At 38.6% G+C, this 16003-nt stretch overlaps 1 protein-coding gene across 3 annotated transcripts in view; it reads right to left on the bottom strand.

The window, feature by feature from the left end:
- Positions 1-16003, bottom strand: part of Itgav (integrin subunit alpha V) — a 90676-nt gene that overhangs the window by 23808 nt on the left and 50865 nt on the right. For all 3 annotated transcript variants that reach the window (XM_008826779.3, XM_029559408.1, XM_008826775.3), the window contains 9 exons: positions 14314-14439; positions 13489-13533; positions 12766-12809; positions 12261-12317; positions 10230-10282; positions 9369-9571; positions 4447-4638; positions 1942-1987; positions 428-535 (listed from right to left, as the gene is read on the bottom strand). In XM_008826779.3, coding sequence (XP_008825001.1) covers positions 428-535; positions 1942-1987; positions 4447-4638; positions 9369-9571; positions 10230-10282; positions 12261-12317; positions 12766-12809; positions 13489-13533; positions 14314-14439 — 874 coding nt within the window. The remainder of the gene's footprint in view (positions 1-427; positions 536-1941; positions 1988-4446; positions 4639-9368; positions 9572-10229; positions 10283-12260; positions 12318-12765; positions 12810-13488; positions 13534-14313; positions 14440-16003) is intronic.

Consider the following 16003-nt stretch of genomic DNA (forward strand, 5'->3'; position numbering starts at 1 on the left):
AGAGAGAGAGAGACAAGGACCAAGCAAAATATTAAAGAAAAGTACTTTTTCATATAGCTATTCACAGATATGAAGTCTAAAAAAAATTCTTTCTGAAATTTAAATTTTCACAGGGACCTGTTTAGAATTAAATATAACTTTTGAGGTTTTATTATTACCTTTTCCTTCTTTTTGAATATACTCATTGACCACACAGAATTCTTTAAAAACGATTTTTTTAATTATTAGCTTATATAGCATATTTCTGGAACCTTCTAGTTAGCTACCTTGGAACACTACTATAATCTAATCTATGACGTGAACATAGAACATATTCATAGAAACTGCTTTAGCAATGTTTCAGAACTGTCATCTTCATTTTGTATTGCTTTCAAAATGATTGAACTATTAATCTCAATCACAATTATTACTAAACAAAAACCCTTACCAGGAAACTTTGAGTGCTGTCCCAGGCAATGGGCAGGTTTTGTTGTCTTGATTTAAAATGCTAGGGAACACTTCAAGGCCAGCATTTACGGTGATAACTGGTCTGGCCCTGGTTTTAATTTAAAAAGAAAGATATGGTTATTAAAAAATAGATTGATCTCATCAGTTTAAATTCCCATTCACTAGAGATGCAGCTCAATGTCTGTTACTGTTTGTGATAGCAAAAATAGCAGGAATTGCCTAAATGCTAAATGTAAGATGACTGTCTCAGTTTGCCCACGGCTGACCTAATTTCAGTCCCCTACATCCTTGGCAATGACTCAGATCCAGACAAAGAGACAATTGGCCAGCCTATCTGAATTCGGTCCATTAAATCAGAACTGTTACCCACTGTGGGCCCTCCAACTAAAGGGAGGGAACACAGAGAATGCCATAAACCCACCTGCAGAATTTCTAAGACATGAGGAAGCGATGGGGAAAAATTTCTACAAGGCAAAGAGAATGCCTACATCCCATACATACAGATGTGCACATGATTTCTTAATGCATGGAGTATTTATGATATGGCATACAACAAATTACTGTTATAAGAAAAAATGTTTATTGTATGCCCTTTTAGAAGTCTTTTTTTTATTACTTTGCTTATGTGTAAGTATGTGTATCTATATGTGAGGTATTTGCAGGTGAGTACAGGTGCCTGTGGAGGCCAGAAGAAGGTATCAGATTCCCTAGAGCTGGAGTTACAGGCTGTTCTAAGCCACCCAACACAGGTGCTGGGAACTGAACTCTGGTCCTTTATAAGAACAATACTCTTTTTTTTAATTATTAATTTATTAACCACATACTTAGAAGAAGCATTTCATTACAACAGCATTGATATATTCAATAACAATTTACTGAGCTAAGATGCATCTCTTTCAAAATTGGCTGTAAATTTTTATTTAGGTTTACAGTTGAATTGTTACAGTTATACAATATTTTACTCAGTATTAACCCTATGAGACATAAAATTAAATGAGGTTTTAACCTTTAAAGAAGCTCTAGTTAAAATGAACCTGTTTGGGCACTTAGTATGAACTACCTTTGTGGTCACATGATACTGAGGCACTAGCAGAAACTTCATTATGCCTCTTAAGTGAAAACCTGTATCACTTTTAATTCGTTTTTTTTGTGGAGGTCTACAAATAGAGCCCAGCGTTTTGTGTGGACTAGGCCAGCACACTTCTAGCCACTACCCACACATTTCAAAGAGAGACTAGAAACATAGAAGAATGTCTTTGAATAAAATCTTAAGGAGAATGAGGAAAATTCTGAATATTTTTCTAAATATGTTTGAAAAAATATTACAGATCTGTTCTTTGATACTTCCTTGAATAAACACTAGCTAGAACACATCCTGAATAGAACAAAAAGCTGTCATTACTTCAAGAAAATTAAACTGAAATTTAAACACTAGCTTTTCACTAACTCAGAAATAATTCAGAATATTCCTGGTTTACAGAACATGGAACATACCTGTATAAGACAGCTCGATCCACACCAAAAGCTCCTACAATCAAATCTTAAGAGAGAATGAGAACCGTGTTAATAATAAAAAATGTTTTTTAAAAATGTCATTCTTTGAAATGCTTAGTGTTCATAAAAAGATTTAAATATATTTCCAAAGCAAAGACGTTTTAAGATGACATGCATAAGGCAGAACTATTTCAAAACTGTAAGCAAGCTCTCCTCACAGTATTGCCGCCCCACCAGCCAGACCTGTATTCAGGCAGACAAGAATCTGCTCAACAATGTTTAGTAAAAAGAACAACAGTGAAGAAGCATGTATCCCCCAAACAGCACAACCCAAAAGAGACCGCTTTATAGACGCCTATGTAGTTAATAGTTTCATTATGAAGTTTCTTTTTTTCTCCATCTTTCTTATTTCAAAACCAAAAAAGCATATATGCTGACTATGAGAGAACACTGAATTCAAACCAGCAAGAAAAAATGCATTTGCTTTTATGATTAACTGGTAAAACTGGTTTAAAGTCTGGACAAAATGGAATCAGATCTCCATCCCACATTATACCCAATAAATTGAGGAAGACCTACACAGAAAAACACAAGAAAATATAAAGACAGAATGGGTTTACTGAAAATTTAAAACCTCTGTATGTCTAAGACACAAACGTGACAAGCTGGGAAACGTATAGGAGAGTTAAGGAGCTGGTACCTCAAGATTAAAGGCACTGCATCAGCTAAAAGAAAAAAATGAATGAATGAAAAGTACCTCAATAGAAAAGATATAAGACAAAGTAATTGCAAAGTAAATACATCATCACAAAAATGCTTACCCTCACTATTAAAAAGCTGTCAAGTAAAACAAAATGATATTATCCACCTATTACACAGTCAAAACTATTATAGAAGTAGAACAAGTATGGGGAAATAAGTACTTGTTAACTGCCACGGAGTGCTTAAAAAAGCTGACAAAAACCATTCTTGTGGAGGGAATGGGATTGAAATTTGACAGCTTTAATAGTACATGCCTCTTGGAGCTGGAGAAACAGCTCAATGGGTAATAGTGCTTGCCACACAAACCTGATGACATGGCTATGGATGTCCAGAGCCACTTAAAGCAAGCATCTATAGTCCCACCACAGCCCTATGGGGAGATTAGGGGGTGGAGACAGGAGAGTCTCCAGAACCCTGCAGGCAGCAAGCTTAGCTTCCACAGAGCCACAGAGACACTGTCTCAAAAAAAGTGGAAAAGCAAGAATCAACCCCCAAAGGTTGTCATCTGACCTCCACACATGTCCTCAGATCACCACACATGCTACGTATATACCCACACAAATCATAGACACACACACAAACACACATAAAAAATGCCTATAACAATTTTAGAGGTGTTTGCTTTGATATAGCAATTTTAGAATTCTTATCTAAGCAAATAATTAGACGCATACAAAAAACTCTAAAGATATGGAGCTGGAAAGGTGGCTCAGCAATTAAGAACACAAACACACACACACACACACACACACATCAGGGATTGTTCTGGTCCATGACAATGCTAGCTCACTAAAAAACAAAAAACAAAGCCGGGTGTGGTGGCATATACCTTTAAACCCAGCACTCAGGAGGCAGAGGCAGAGGCAGAGGCAGGGAGATCTCTGTGAGATCAAAGCCAGCTTCATCTCCATAGTGAGTTCCAGGTCAGCTGGGGGTACAGGGAGATCCTGACTCAAAAAGACAGAGAGAGAGAAAAAGAGAGAGAGAGAGCTACCATTTTAAAAAGTTGGCATGAGCCAGGCGTGGTGGTGCACACCTTTAATCCCAGCACTTGGGAGGCAGAGGCAGGTGGATCTCTGCAAGTTCGAGGCCAGCCTGGTCTACACAGTGAGTTCCAGGACAGCTGGGGCTACTGGGAGACCCTGTCTCAAAAAGGGGTTCAATCCCCAGCATCATGAAAAAAAAGTTGGCATGCTATTTGACCTTTCTCTCTAGCTTCTACAAGGTTTTTCTGATTATTATAAACTTTAAAACAGAAAGAGCATATGTTTCATACTAACACTCCTAGCAAACAGAACTGTCTTTTGTTCCTGCTCCCTTCAATGATGATAACAGTATCTTAAATACAGCACAAGCTTCAATAGTGTTTAAAACATTAAATGGGGAGCTGGAGAGATGGCTCAGCAATTAAGAACACTTGCTGCTCTGGCAGAGGACCTGGCATTGGTTCTCAGCACCCACATGGAGGCTCACAACCCTGTTATGCTAGTCCAAGGCTTCCAATGCCTTCTTCTGGCCTCCACAGGCACTCCATGCATGTGGTATACATATATACATGCTAGCAAGCCACTCAAACAAAAATAAATAAATCTTTAAAAGTAAATAAAATGGAATAATAATAATAATAATATAAAAAATTAAATAATGGAATAATATACAATATAAATCAAGACCAGAGTAAATACTGCTACTTGCTGTTGGGACTGAAAGAACCAAGAATTGTATGTATTTGTAGAAAAGTACCTGGATATCCATTTCTGTCTATATCTGTAGCTCCCTTCATTGAATAGCCAAAGCTTGGGGGCATGCCCTGAGCAGCCCACTGCCCCTCAAGGATCTGAGATGGTACTGCATTCAAGCCTGTTGCTCTTCCATTGAAGATATAAACAAGACCTTTTTTATCTTCACCCCCATATGGAGCAGCAATTGCAATATCTGTGGGGAAAACGGGGCAGGGGTGTGGTGGGGAGGAAGGAGAGAATAAGGGAGATGGTGAATTAGAGAAGAGGGCAAGGATGGAGAGAAGAGACTCAGTACTGATAATATTTATATGGAGAATTTGTCCTGATGGCTGATTTAAAACCCAAAAGAGTACTCTTCATAAATCAAAATTAAGTCTAGCCAAACTTGGTGGCACATACCTGTAATCCCAACACTCGAAAGGCGGACACAGGAGAATCTTAAATTGGAGTACAGCCTGAGTTACATAGTGAAAGTTTTTCTCAAGAGGACAAAAAACAAAACAAATAAGAAAGTGGCAATCTAATTCAAAAAGATTCAAGCAAAACTATGCAAAAATGACACTAATTTGGGGCCAGATGTTTCAGGCCTAACCTTGGACAAACAACTTTCTTTCTGGACCTAAAATGCTTTATCTTTAAACTCACAAATGTAGGATGAGATGGACACGTGCAGTTTTCATCTAAAGTTCATTCTGGCTCCCCAGATTCTTGCCATTTATGCATGATTTATGTTTTTCAGGACATAATTAAATCTAGCTCATAAAAAGTTATGACATCTTGGGGCTGAAGAGATGGCTTAGTGGTTAAGAGTACTGACTGCTCTTGCAGAGGACCTGGGTTCAATTCCCAGAACCCACATGAGGGCCAACAACCATCTGCAACTCCAGCTCCTTCAGAATCAACACCCTCTTCTGACCTGAGGGCATTGTGTGGCACTGGTACACTTACATACATGCAGGCAACACACTCCTACACATAAAAATAATAATTTTTTTAAAGTTATGACATCTTGATTTTGCTCAATTTATACCGAAATATAAACTTAAAAAAATTTTAACTCTTAGCCGGGCGTTGTGGCACACGCCTTTAATCCTGGAACTCAGGAGGCAGGGGCAGGTGGATTTCTGTGAGATCCAGGCCAGCCTGGTCTACATGGAGAGTTCCGGGTCAGCAGAGGTTACAGGGAAACCCTGTCTCAAAAAGACCAAAAGAAATATTTAATTCTTTGAAACAACCCAAGGTACCAAATGATTACTATGGCCATTCCTCACTTGAGACTATTACAAATAGTCTGCCAAGTTCTTTCTCTGAAGCTACAGACCTAGACAAGCCACTGCCATCCTTTCTTTCCCTGGGCCCTCAAAGCAGCCTGCAAGATTGCCCCTGCTTTCTAGTCTTGCTATCATGGCCCATTCTCCTCACAGTTGGCAAATGTCAGTCTTCCTCTGTCAGATCCACACCCTTCCTGATAGCCTTCAATTTCTTTCAAGCATTTACAGCAAGATCCACCGCTCTGGTTTGTTGGCTTTACAAATCTCATTCCTCTTGCAACTGCATCAGACTTTTAGCTCATTCCTTCTTCCCAGCAATCCTGGTCTTTGCTGTTTCTTGGACTCACTGAGCTAGTTCACATGACTAGACTTTCCCTTGCTGTTCTCTCTGTTCTGGAAGCTTTTGCTCCAGGGCTTTTCAAGCCTTGCTTCATCTGTTTGTCCAGATCATAGACTGGACACATTTCAGTCAGAGAGGCCTTCCCTGGCCACCCTGTGAAGCAATGTGATCATCCTCCTGGACTTCCTACTCCACAAGACTCTGGCTACCTATCTCTGTAGCATTAACTTGTCTTTTTTACTTTTCTTTTCAAGCCAATTCATTATTACTACAGACTTCTTCCATTGTTGGTTTACTTGTTTCAAGGCTCTATACAAAACATTAGCTTCATGAAATTAAGGACATGTATCTTTGACCTATAATGGTTACTCTGTATCAGTCACACCAGTTTCCTTATTGTACCAAACAACTTTATGCCTCTTCAGTGGCATCCCCTGAGATAGCTAATATACCTTTATCTCTCATCCTTTATGTGAAATCATTAGCCTGGGAAAAGCTCAAAACCTATCATGAGTACATTCTGGTGGTTTTAGGGTTTGTTGTTTGTTTGTTTGTTTGTTTGACACTGAGTGGGCTCTGATGACTTCTTAGCTGGCTTAGAACTTATTATGTAGACCAGGCTGTCCTTGAACTTGCAGATATGCCTGCCTCTCCCTCCAGAGTTCTGGGACTAAAGGCATGTGTCATCATGCCCAGCTGTGTTATCCTTTAAAAATAAGTACTTAAATTTTGTAGAATCCTTTTTTCAAGCCTTAAAAGACACACATTTCTAAACCGACATAAGCATTAAGAAAGTAAATAAGTTCCCACCAAAAGATGGCTCTAATGCTGAAAGATGATTTAATGTAAGTTGCCTTTTCCTAAGCCCTTCAGTATCTTACGCATTCTAATTATCCTCTCTCTTGACTGCCGGGTCTGGAAAGGTGTGCTTGCATTTTCAAGAAATCATTTCCTACTTTGATCATTTCAACTACACTTTTCAGGTCTCACCCTCCTGTTCGTTTGGAGGGAAAATGACAAAAACTCCACAGAATTACCCTGGGTCTACAGAAAAATGTAAAATGTAACATCGTTTTGGTTTAGACATTCCTTTTCTAGTGATTTGAATGTGAAATGTATCCCAGACAGGCTCCTATGTTGGAACAGCTGGTCTCTAGCTGATGAGGGGGAAGGGGGCTTGAGATTTCACAGCCAGGCCTCGCTTTCTGTATGTTCTCTGCTTCTTGACTGTAGATGCAATGTGACTGGCCACCTCACATTTGTGCTGCAGTGCTTTCCCCACTATGCTGCACTGCAGTCCCCAAACCATAAGCCAAAGCCAATCCTTCTCCTCTTAAGTTGCTTTATATCAGGCATTTAGTAATAGCAACAAGAAAAGTAACTAATACACCCTTTGATGATAGTTGTGTGTGTGTGTGTGTGTGTGTGTGTGTGTGTGTGTGTGTGTGTGTGTGTGTGTCTGTATGTGTGTGTGTGTGCACGCTGGGGAGATGCAAAGAGAAGACCCAAGAATAAGGAAGCAATGACACTGTCATCAGAAAGAAACCCAAATAGATTTGTGTTAGTTAATAGCATATGTTTACATACATGAAGCTCACATAATCCTCTAGTAAAGACATTATCTTTTACAATGTACTATTTTGGAAAATTAAGAGCCAATGAAAAACCTAGACAGATACGTCCTATGGCAGCTATCTCTAAAGGTAAAACTGCTTTGTAAAATCTTTATAAAACTTCGATATTTTTAGCTGCTGCTTATGTATACTGTTGATAAATAAAACATAGCAGTAAAACTATGAAAAGTAGGATGACAATAGCACAGAATCGACTTCAACATGACTGGATACCTTCAGACAAAGCACATGTCTCAACTTTGCCAGAAAGCCTGTGAGAAGGCCCAGCTACAGTAGAAGGGCCTTGTTAATTTCACACAAGGTAGACAATCAAATATGGTCTTCTTTATAGTTTTGTTATTAATAAGCAATGGTTTGATCTGACCTATAGTAGACTTTCCATATTTTATTATGAACTTCATTCTGTAATTCCATGCTATGTTCTCTTAATGACAAAAACCAGTTTTGAAGAAATAAAATATAGCTTGGAATAGTTGTTCACTAACACTAAACATTTCCAAGGTTAATCAAGTTGACACTTCTAGTATATGACACACAGCTGTGCACAAGACAGGAGTGAGAACACTTCCTTTTCACTAACAGACTCATCTATATTTCTAAAGTTTTCTTAATAATTTTCCATTACATTTGGGGGGCATATATATTGTTAATTATACAAAGAAGCCAACAATTAAAATCTCCACACTATTCTTTTTATTAAACCCTTGTAATCTGTATTTTATGTATCTATTTTTAATTATTTTTTAATTTTTATTTATGAGAGAGAGAGGGGGGCCACATGTGTGTAGGGCCTGCTGAGGCCAGAAGAGGGCATCAGATCCCCTGGAACTGGAGTTACAGGGGGTTCTGAGCAGCCCAGTGTGGGTGCTAAGAAATAAACTAGTGTCCTCTGGAGGAGATCAAGTGCTATTAACTGCTCAGCCACCTCTCCAGCCCACTTATAGCTAATTTTTAATCTGTAGGTCAGATTTAGGAAAAAAGTTGTGTTAAAAGCCAACTTTCATTTTTATGGGCATCTATAACTATTGAAATGGGACCATTATAAAACAAGCTTAAGCCTTTTAGAAGTCCTCATGAAAAGACATATAACCTCTCTCAGAATTTTTCCACAGCCACAAGAAAGTTACAGCTATGAAAATATTAGTGGGAAATCAGAGCTCTGAGGTATGCATTACAGATACCACTAGCTGGACACAGAAGTATTTTTTTCACTTGGAGTCAAATGGACAGTAGAGGGCGCTGCTGCCCAGCAGGATGCAGAGGTTCCCTGGGAATGAGTGTTCATTTCAGCGGTTAATCAACTGACTATTTTGAGACTGTGTTAATAATATAATAACTAGTAAAAGTCAAGTTTTGAAAACTTCTGCTTTTTTTGAGACAGGGTCTCCCTGTAGCCCCAGCTGGCCTGGAACTCACTATGTAGACCAGGCTGACCTTGAACTCACAGAGATCTGCCTGCTTCTGCTGGAATTAAACACGTGCGCCACCACGCCTGACTAATTTTGCTCATTTTTTAAAAAAAAAAGAAATCAGCCTGACTTTAACTTTGGTGTCTCAAGGATACACCCCATTGTTCCAGGAAGGTTTGCTCATACACACTTCTACAGATGTTGTTTAGGACTTTCTTCAGGTGAACACACAAAATCAGAAACCCACAGTTGCTGCACTTGGATCTTACCATTGAAGCCGTCCTGATCCAGGTCTCCCAAAGGAGCTATAGCACTGCCAAACCTCGCAAAGACCTCAAACCCATTCAGCTTTGTGATCTGGAAGTCTCCTGATGCTCTCTGCAGACACACTGAGACCTGTCCCACCTCTTGGAGTTTGCCATCAGAGCCTCGATCCATGAACAGAGGTGCTCCAATAAAGACATCTGCATAACTGAAAGACAAAATCTTCTTATCACAGCAAGATCAAATTCCACCTACTACCATTTGCTTCCTAAAAACTCCTCTTTCTTATTAAAACTCCATATCCGCCCCCCCCACCTTGAAGTCTCATATAGCTAGCTACACTAAAGCATAAACCAATACCAGTTACTCCAAAGTCAAACATTCCTCCAAGTCTTCAGAAAATATGAGGGCCTGGAGAGATGGCTTGGTGGGTAAGAGCACTAGATGCTCTTGCAAAGGATCTGGGTTCAGTTCTGAGCACCCAAACAGTGGCCAACAACCATTTATAACTCCAGTTCCAGGGGATCTGGAGCCTTCTTCTGACTTCCACCAGCATTGCATGCATACGTGCATTTATAGACATGTAGTCAAAACTCATACACATAAAATAAAAATAAATTAATAAATAAGAAATAGAAGTAATTTATAAAATTATATATTCTTTTTATAAGAGCTATTAAAAACAGAACCAAAACACAAGAGAAATTTACTAATATTCATGATTAAAGGAGCTTCATTCAAATCTCTTTCTTAGGAGATTATCAGGAAGGAGACAAAGAAACAGATGAAATAATGTTTAGTTTTAGTAAAGTATTTATAAACACAAAGGATAACAGCTTCTGGAAACATTTTATTTTTAAACTTACTCATCCCCATTAATGTCAGTGGCAGCTACAGAAAATCCGAAGTATGCAGCCATCTGAAAACAAGACAAAACATTTACATTTCACCCGGCTAGATCAGGCAACTAACATTTGTGATCCATTTATCACAGAGAAAAGGTGACTTCTTTTTCTCTAAATATAGGGTTGAATCTGGAAATCCTGTTTATTCTGCCAACACAATGGCAATCAGGTAATGAGGCTTTTTTAAAAAATTTCTAGGTTTATGGGCAAAAATTTCTAGGTTTATGGTTCATGTACATCACTCCAGGGTCTCCACTCAGGGACTCCACTGACATCAATGTGCAGTCAAGTCTCTTTCCTACACTTACTATCATCTCCCTTCTTCTCTGTTCCCCAAACATAACATACGAACAGAAAGACATATGGTCACAAACAGGTAATTTAATTATACCCAAGAATTTATAAGTGGTACCTCTACAGTGGGGACAACAGATAATTATGAATAACTAGTAACAACTGACTCTCCACACATGCTGTGCTCTGGCAAAGAAATTATTTGGCAAAATATGTGAAAGTTCTCACTTTTTAATCAAATACTTGCCAGGTAGTTTGTGACTTTAATTATACACAGTACAAATGTGCTTGAATTTATTGAGGGTTTATAATATACAGGCAGAAAGAATGTTTTCTCTCCCACAAGGAATCACTGGCCATCACGGTCAGATCAGTGTAGCTAGAAATAAATGGAGGAGAACACGCTAGAGAGCGTCACACACAAAATAAATGGAGAGATGGGAGAGCAAGGTGAAGAATGAGTCAACACATCAAAAAAGGAAAGAGTACTCTTTCCCAAATCTGAGGAGCTGACATGTCAGAAAGGAACAAGTTGACTTCTGCAATATCTATTCTGAGTTCACTTTTTTCACAGTGAAGATGGAACCTAAGCCTTCACACACACTAGAACACAACCTCGGCCCTGATTCTGGATTGGAACAATACGATGAGATTGGAAAAGGCATGTTTTATGTTCACAGACAAGTAAAAGCTGGAGTGGTAAAGTGGACAGTGTCTGGGGGACAGTGCTGATGTGCTGACCAGGGTGCTACAGAATACTACGCTTGGCTTTAGTCATGTTGACGGTTTGGCTAAAAATGTAAAGATTAGGATTTACTGAGAGAGATTTTTGTCCTGGGCACTATAACTAAAATATTGTCACTCAATTCCCAGAGCTACACCATGGGGAAGTTATCAGTATCCCCGTTTCTATAAATGAGGAGACACATTTGTAAGAGATGTGTCTGCTCAATGGAATAGCAGAACATGGAAGGCCTGTGCCTCTCTAGCCAAGTGGAACCAGTGCACTGTACTGACAGCACACAGCAGAGTCCAGAGACACACAGGCACTCCAGGCAGGGCAAGCTAACTGACCAAAGAGCTGCCAATGGCAGACTCCAACTACCTGCCAACCACAGGCCACTTCACATCATGCATCTGCCCTGCTTAATGAAACTGGACCATTTCTCACCCTTTCGTTCTCCCCTTGATACCCACTGAATAAAGTAGGCCCCAGCTCTAGATTTGAAAACTGGGAAAAGGTATGTTTTTTCTCTACTTACTGTTTAATTTTTCCTTTATTGTTTCCAACTTGCAATTTAATTCTCTGAGGCATTCAAACCAGGATATCATAAAATAGCTATACTCACCGAGAATCTCTTGCATTTAAACTTCATAACTGAAGTTTTTTTCTTTCTTTCTTTCTTTCTTTTTTTTTTTAAAATTGTGTCTTTGAGATAGTCTCCCTATAGCCCCAGCTGTTCTGGAACTCACTATGCAGACCAGGCTGGTCTTGAACTCACAGAGATCCGCCTACCTCTGCCTCCTGAGTGCTGGGATTAAAGACACATGCTACCACGCCCAGCTTTAACTAAAGAATTTTTATTTCATAGTAGAAATTATGTTTGTATATGTCATCTATAATACATTCATCTGTGCCATTCATTTTTAATGAACATAAACTTTTTATAATAGAGGTGTGACATTATAAAAGCATACCTGCTCACCAGTAAAATTGTGTAAAGAGGACATGTTTTTTCCATCATAAATATAAACCTGTGTAGAAAAAAGACAAAATTAAATAAAACACAGAGAAGCTTAAAAATAGCACAGATCTGTGTGTGTGTTTGTGTGTGTGTGTGTGTGTATGTGTGTGTAGTATATGTACAGATTTGTGTAGTTGTGTGTGTGTGCATGTGTGTGTGTGGAGGGAATACATATGCATGTGTGCCTGTGGGGTTCAAAAGCTAGGACCCAGCATCTTCCTCTTTTTCAATGCAGGATCCCTTACTGAGATCCTGATTAGCCTAGGCTTGCTGGCCGAGCTCCAGGGATACACTTTCTCCACACCGCCCACCTCCAGTGCTGGGGTTACAAGTGTGACCAGTTTTTACATGGGTGTTGGGGATCCAAACTGAGGTCCTCAAGCTTGTCCAGAAAGAGCTTTCCCAACTGAGCCATCTCCCCAGCTCACCACAGATGTCTGACCCTTTGTCTTTCCTACCATTCCCAAAGTCCTGGCTGCTCTTGGAACTCCTGAAACAAAATCTGAGAAGGAAAAAACAAAAACTCAATTACTCATTTTTAAGACAAACATTGGAAATTACAGGTGTAGGTACTCTGCCAGAGAGCTGTAAGTTTTATTATTTCAGTAGAAAATAAACAAGATTTTGAAACTGATAATCCATAATAAATTACTCCAGCATTTTAAGTTATAAAAACACAGTTTATAAACTATAAAAACATTTTAAGGATGCAAATAAACCCTCAAATTACTTGCCACCTTATTAAACAGGACTAGAAAGATTAAGTGACTTAAGAACTAAGAAAATCCTTATTTACAGTAACAAGAAATAATACAAAGTAAAGTGTAATGAGGCCAGTGTTTGGGGCCTAGAGGCAGACCAGGCCAGCAAAGTCCAAGATGGTTACACTGAACCCAGGGGAAAAGCAGGAAGGACCCAATAACCTGCCTCCAGGCTGTGCCCAGAAGCCACAAATCAATTAGGATAATGAAAGGCCTCTCCACAGGAACATAATTTGCTAGAAGGGGGAGGATGGGTTCCCCAGACCCACAACAGCCTTGCAGGGACCAAGGTCAGAGCAGAGCTCGAATACCTCCTTCCTTCCACTTATATCCATAAAAATGGTTGCAAACTGTAAAAAATTCTGTCTTATGTTTCAAGTGCTTTTTAGAAAAGGATTAAACAGTTCACATTCTTCGTACCATCAGTGCCATCACCATTGAAGTCTCCCACAGCCACTGAGTAACCTAGGGAGGAACAAAAGGTGAGACACCATGATTTCCTTGAAAATATTTATAACTCCTCTTTCCTCTAGGGTAATACATTCACATGTACATAAGTGGCTTTTAAAAGTAAAAATGTGTTAAATACTCAAAAAATTAGAAAAATTAGATGGTCTTAGTCACTTTACAAAGGATACTATTAAAAAGCTGGGTAAATTTATAGTTTATCTAAAAGAGACAACAAATAACAGATCCCCTCAGTCAGCAAGTCCTACTTCTGTGGTGTAACTTGTTTCCATAAAATAACAAGAAATTTAAAGAGACAGAACAAACACTAATAAATACTTAAGACCAAAACTGTGTCTGAAAGTTCAGTATCAGAATAACTGGGTTGGGACTTAGCACAGCAGGCTGTAAATGAGTGACTTCAGGTAACTGGCTTTGCCTCTACCTCAGTGTTATTAGCTATAAAATGGGAATAATAATGCTGTACCTTCATAGACTTGTGGGCTTACATAAGTAAATACAAAGAAAATACAGACAACGCCTAGAATACAGGAACCACATTTAAAGACTAGCTATTATTATTAGCACTGTGCAAATAATCACTTGCTTCAATACCAATTGCAGAATTATAGTACAACCTAAGTACTCATTATCCATTTGATATTTTATGTGCCTTAGATGTTTAAAAAAATTAATCTTTCATATAAGCGATTTTTCTACTTAAAGTACTATATACAGACAATAGGAAAAATATACAACAAATCCATAAAAATAAGTCTGTATCTTGGTTTTACTTACCCAAATAACTGTCGTCAAATATTGCTTGTGCAGTCCGAGTTGCTAACTGGTTATTATATTTGATGCTGTAAACATTGGGGTCATATTTAGATATGATTTCTGCCACTTGATCTGAAATGAGCTGACCTGGGGGCAGGGAACATATACGTGTATGAAATAACCTTCTTTTACTTACTTATGTTGGTATTTTGTGACAAGGTCTCCCTGTAGCCCCACCAGGTCAGATCTAGCTATGTAGAGCTGGCTGGCCTCAATTTCACAGAAATCCACCTGCTTCTGCTTCAGTCTCACCAGTGCACTTTAGAAATGCTGGTTTTGATCCAAAACAGTAAACTCAACTGAAAATTTCCCTAAATAAGTTTCATTTCCTGATAGCTGTATAACTCAAGGAAACCCTCATCTTGCTGTCTGCGCTGCAGTGTCACTGTGCCTCACAGCTGCCCGCTGCCTGCCCGCTACAGCTCTGTCTCCGCTCTTCTTTCCCGGATCTGCCTTCCTTTTCCATTTTCACTTCTTCCTAGCTCCTGTTTCTCCCTTCCCTTCTTCCTGTATCGAGTAGCTCTCTTTTCCTTCTCTTTCTAGAAACTGAATGTAAGCATGTGGTTCCCAAAGCACGTGGTTCCCACAAAGAAGCAAGCCTGGAAAGTGCAATGGGGAAGAAAAATACAACTCGAAATGAAAAAGACTTTTAAACCAGTCCAGTGACATGATTTCCAATGTTTCCAAATAATGACAATGTTTAAAATACTAGACTTTTAATAAAAAAGAATTCTGGCTCGTAAACAGCACTCGTCAGTAGAAACTAAATGAGTAATATATTAACAAAATAACTGCATCTCTGACAAAATGAAACACATGAACAGATTTAGTTGCCTATATTAGTGTCTCTCACACTGACCCCTGCATTTGATGCCTGATTTTTTGTTTTCTTCATTCCCACTGAAGTGTCAGCAATAATGGCCTCTTACACATTTGCTCAGATGATAATGTAGTTACGCTTTCCAGAATAGCTGAATGTTTTATGTATTACTGCCAACTTCATTACATTGGTTTTAAATGTAAGATTTGCTATTTTTAAAAAGTCCTCAACACTTAGAGACCATTCTTGATGGCACTGATTAACAAGATGACAATCAATTGTATATTCTAATGAGCAATTTAAAACCATGTGCTTTCACACTACCAATGCTTGTGTCACAGCCTCTGTGGTATAAACATATGCACACCACATACAATAAAAGAAACCATTTAAAACAATTTTGTATATTTATTTTAAATATACTTTTAAAGCACTGTTAATTTTCTATCAGGAAAATATACATATTTAGAATATATTATATTAAGCATATCAAATTATTTTTTTAAAACAGTACAACAGAGAATTTATACATTTAAGTTACATTTTATGGGGCTGGAGAGATGGCTCAGCAGTTAAGAGTACTGGCTGCCTTTGCAAAAGACCCAGGTTCAGTTCCTAGCACCCACATGGCGATTAAAAACCATCTGTTAACTCCAGTTTCAGGAGATCCGATGCCCTCTTCTGACTTCCACAGGCAGTGCACAACATGGGTGCACTTACATGCAGGCAATACACTCATACACATAAAATAAATATTTTTTAAATTACATTTTATATTTCTTCAGGATAACTTGAAATATTTCACAGGTACATTAGTAGCTAGACATTGAA

This window comes from Nannospalax galili, unplaced genomic scaffold, assembly GCF_000622305.1.
Source record: "Nannospalax galili isolate Female #2095 unplaced genomic scaffold, S.galili_v1.0 scaffold790, whole genome shotgun sequence".
Classification (NCBI taxonomy): Eukaryota; Metazoa; Chordata; class Mammalia; order Rodentia; family Spalacidae; genus Nannospalax; species Nannospalax galili.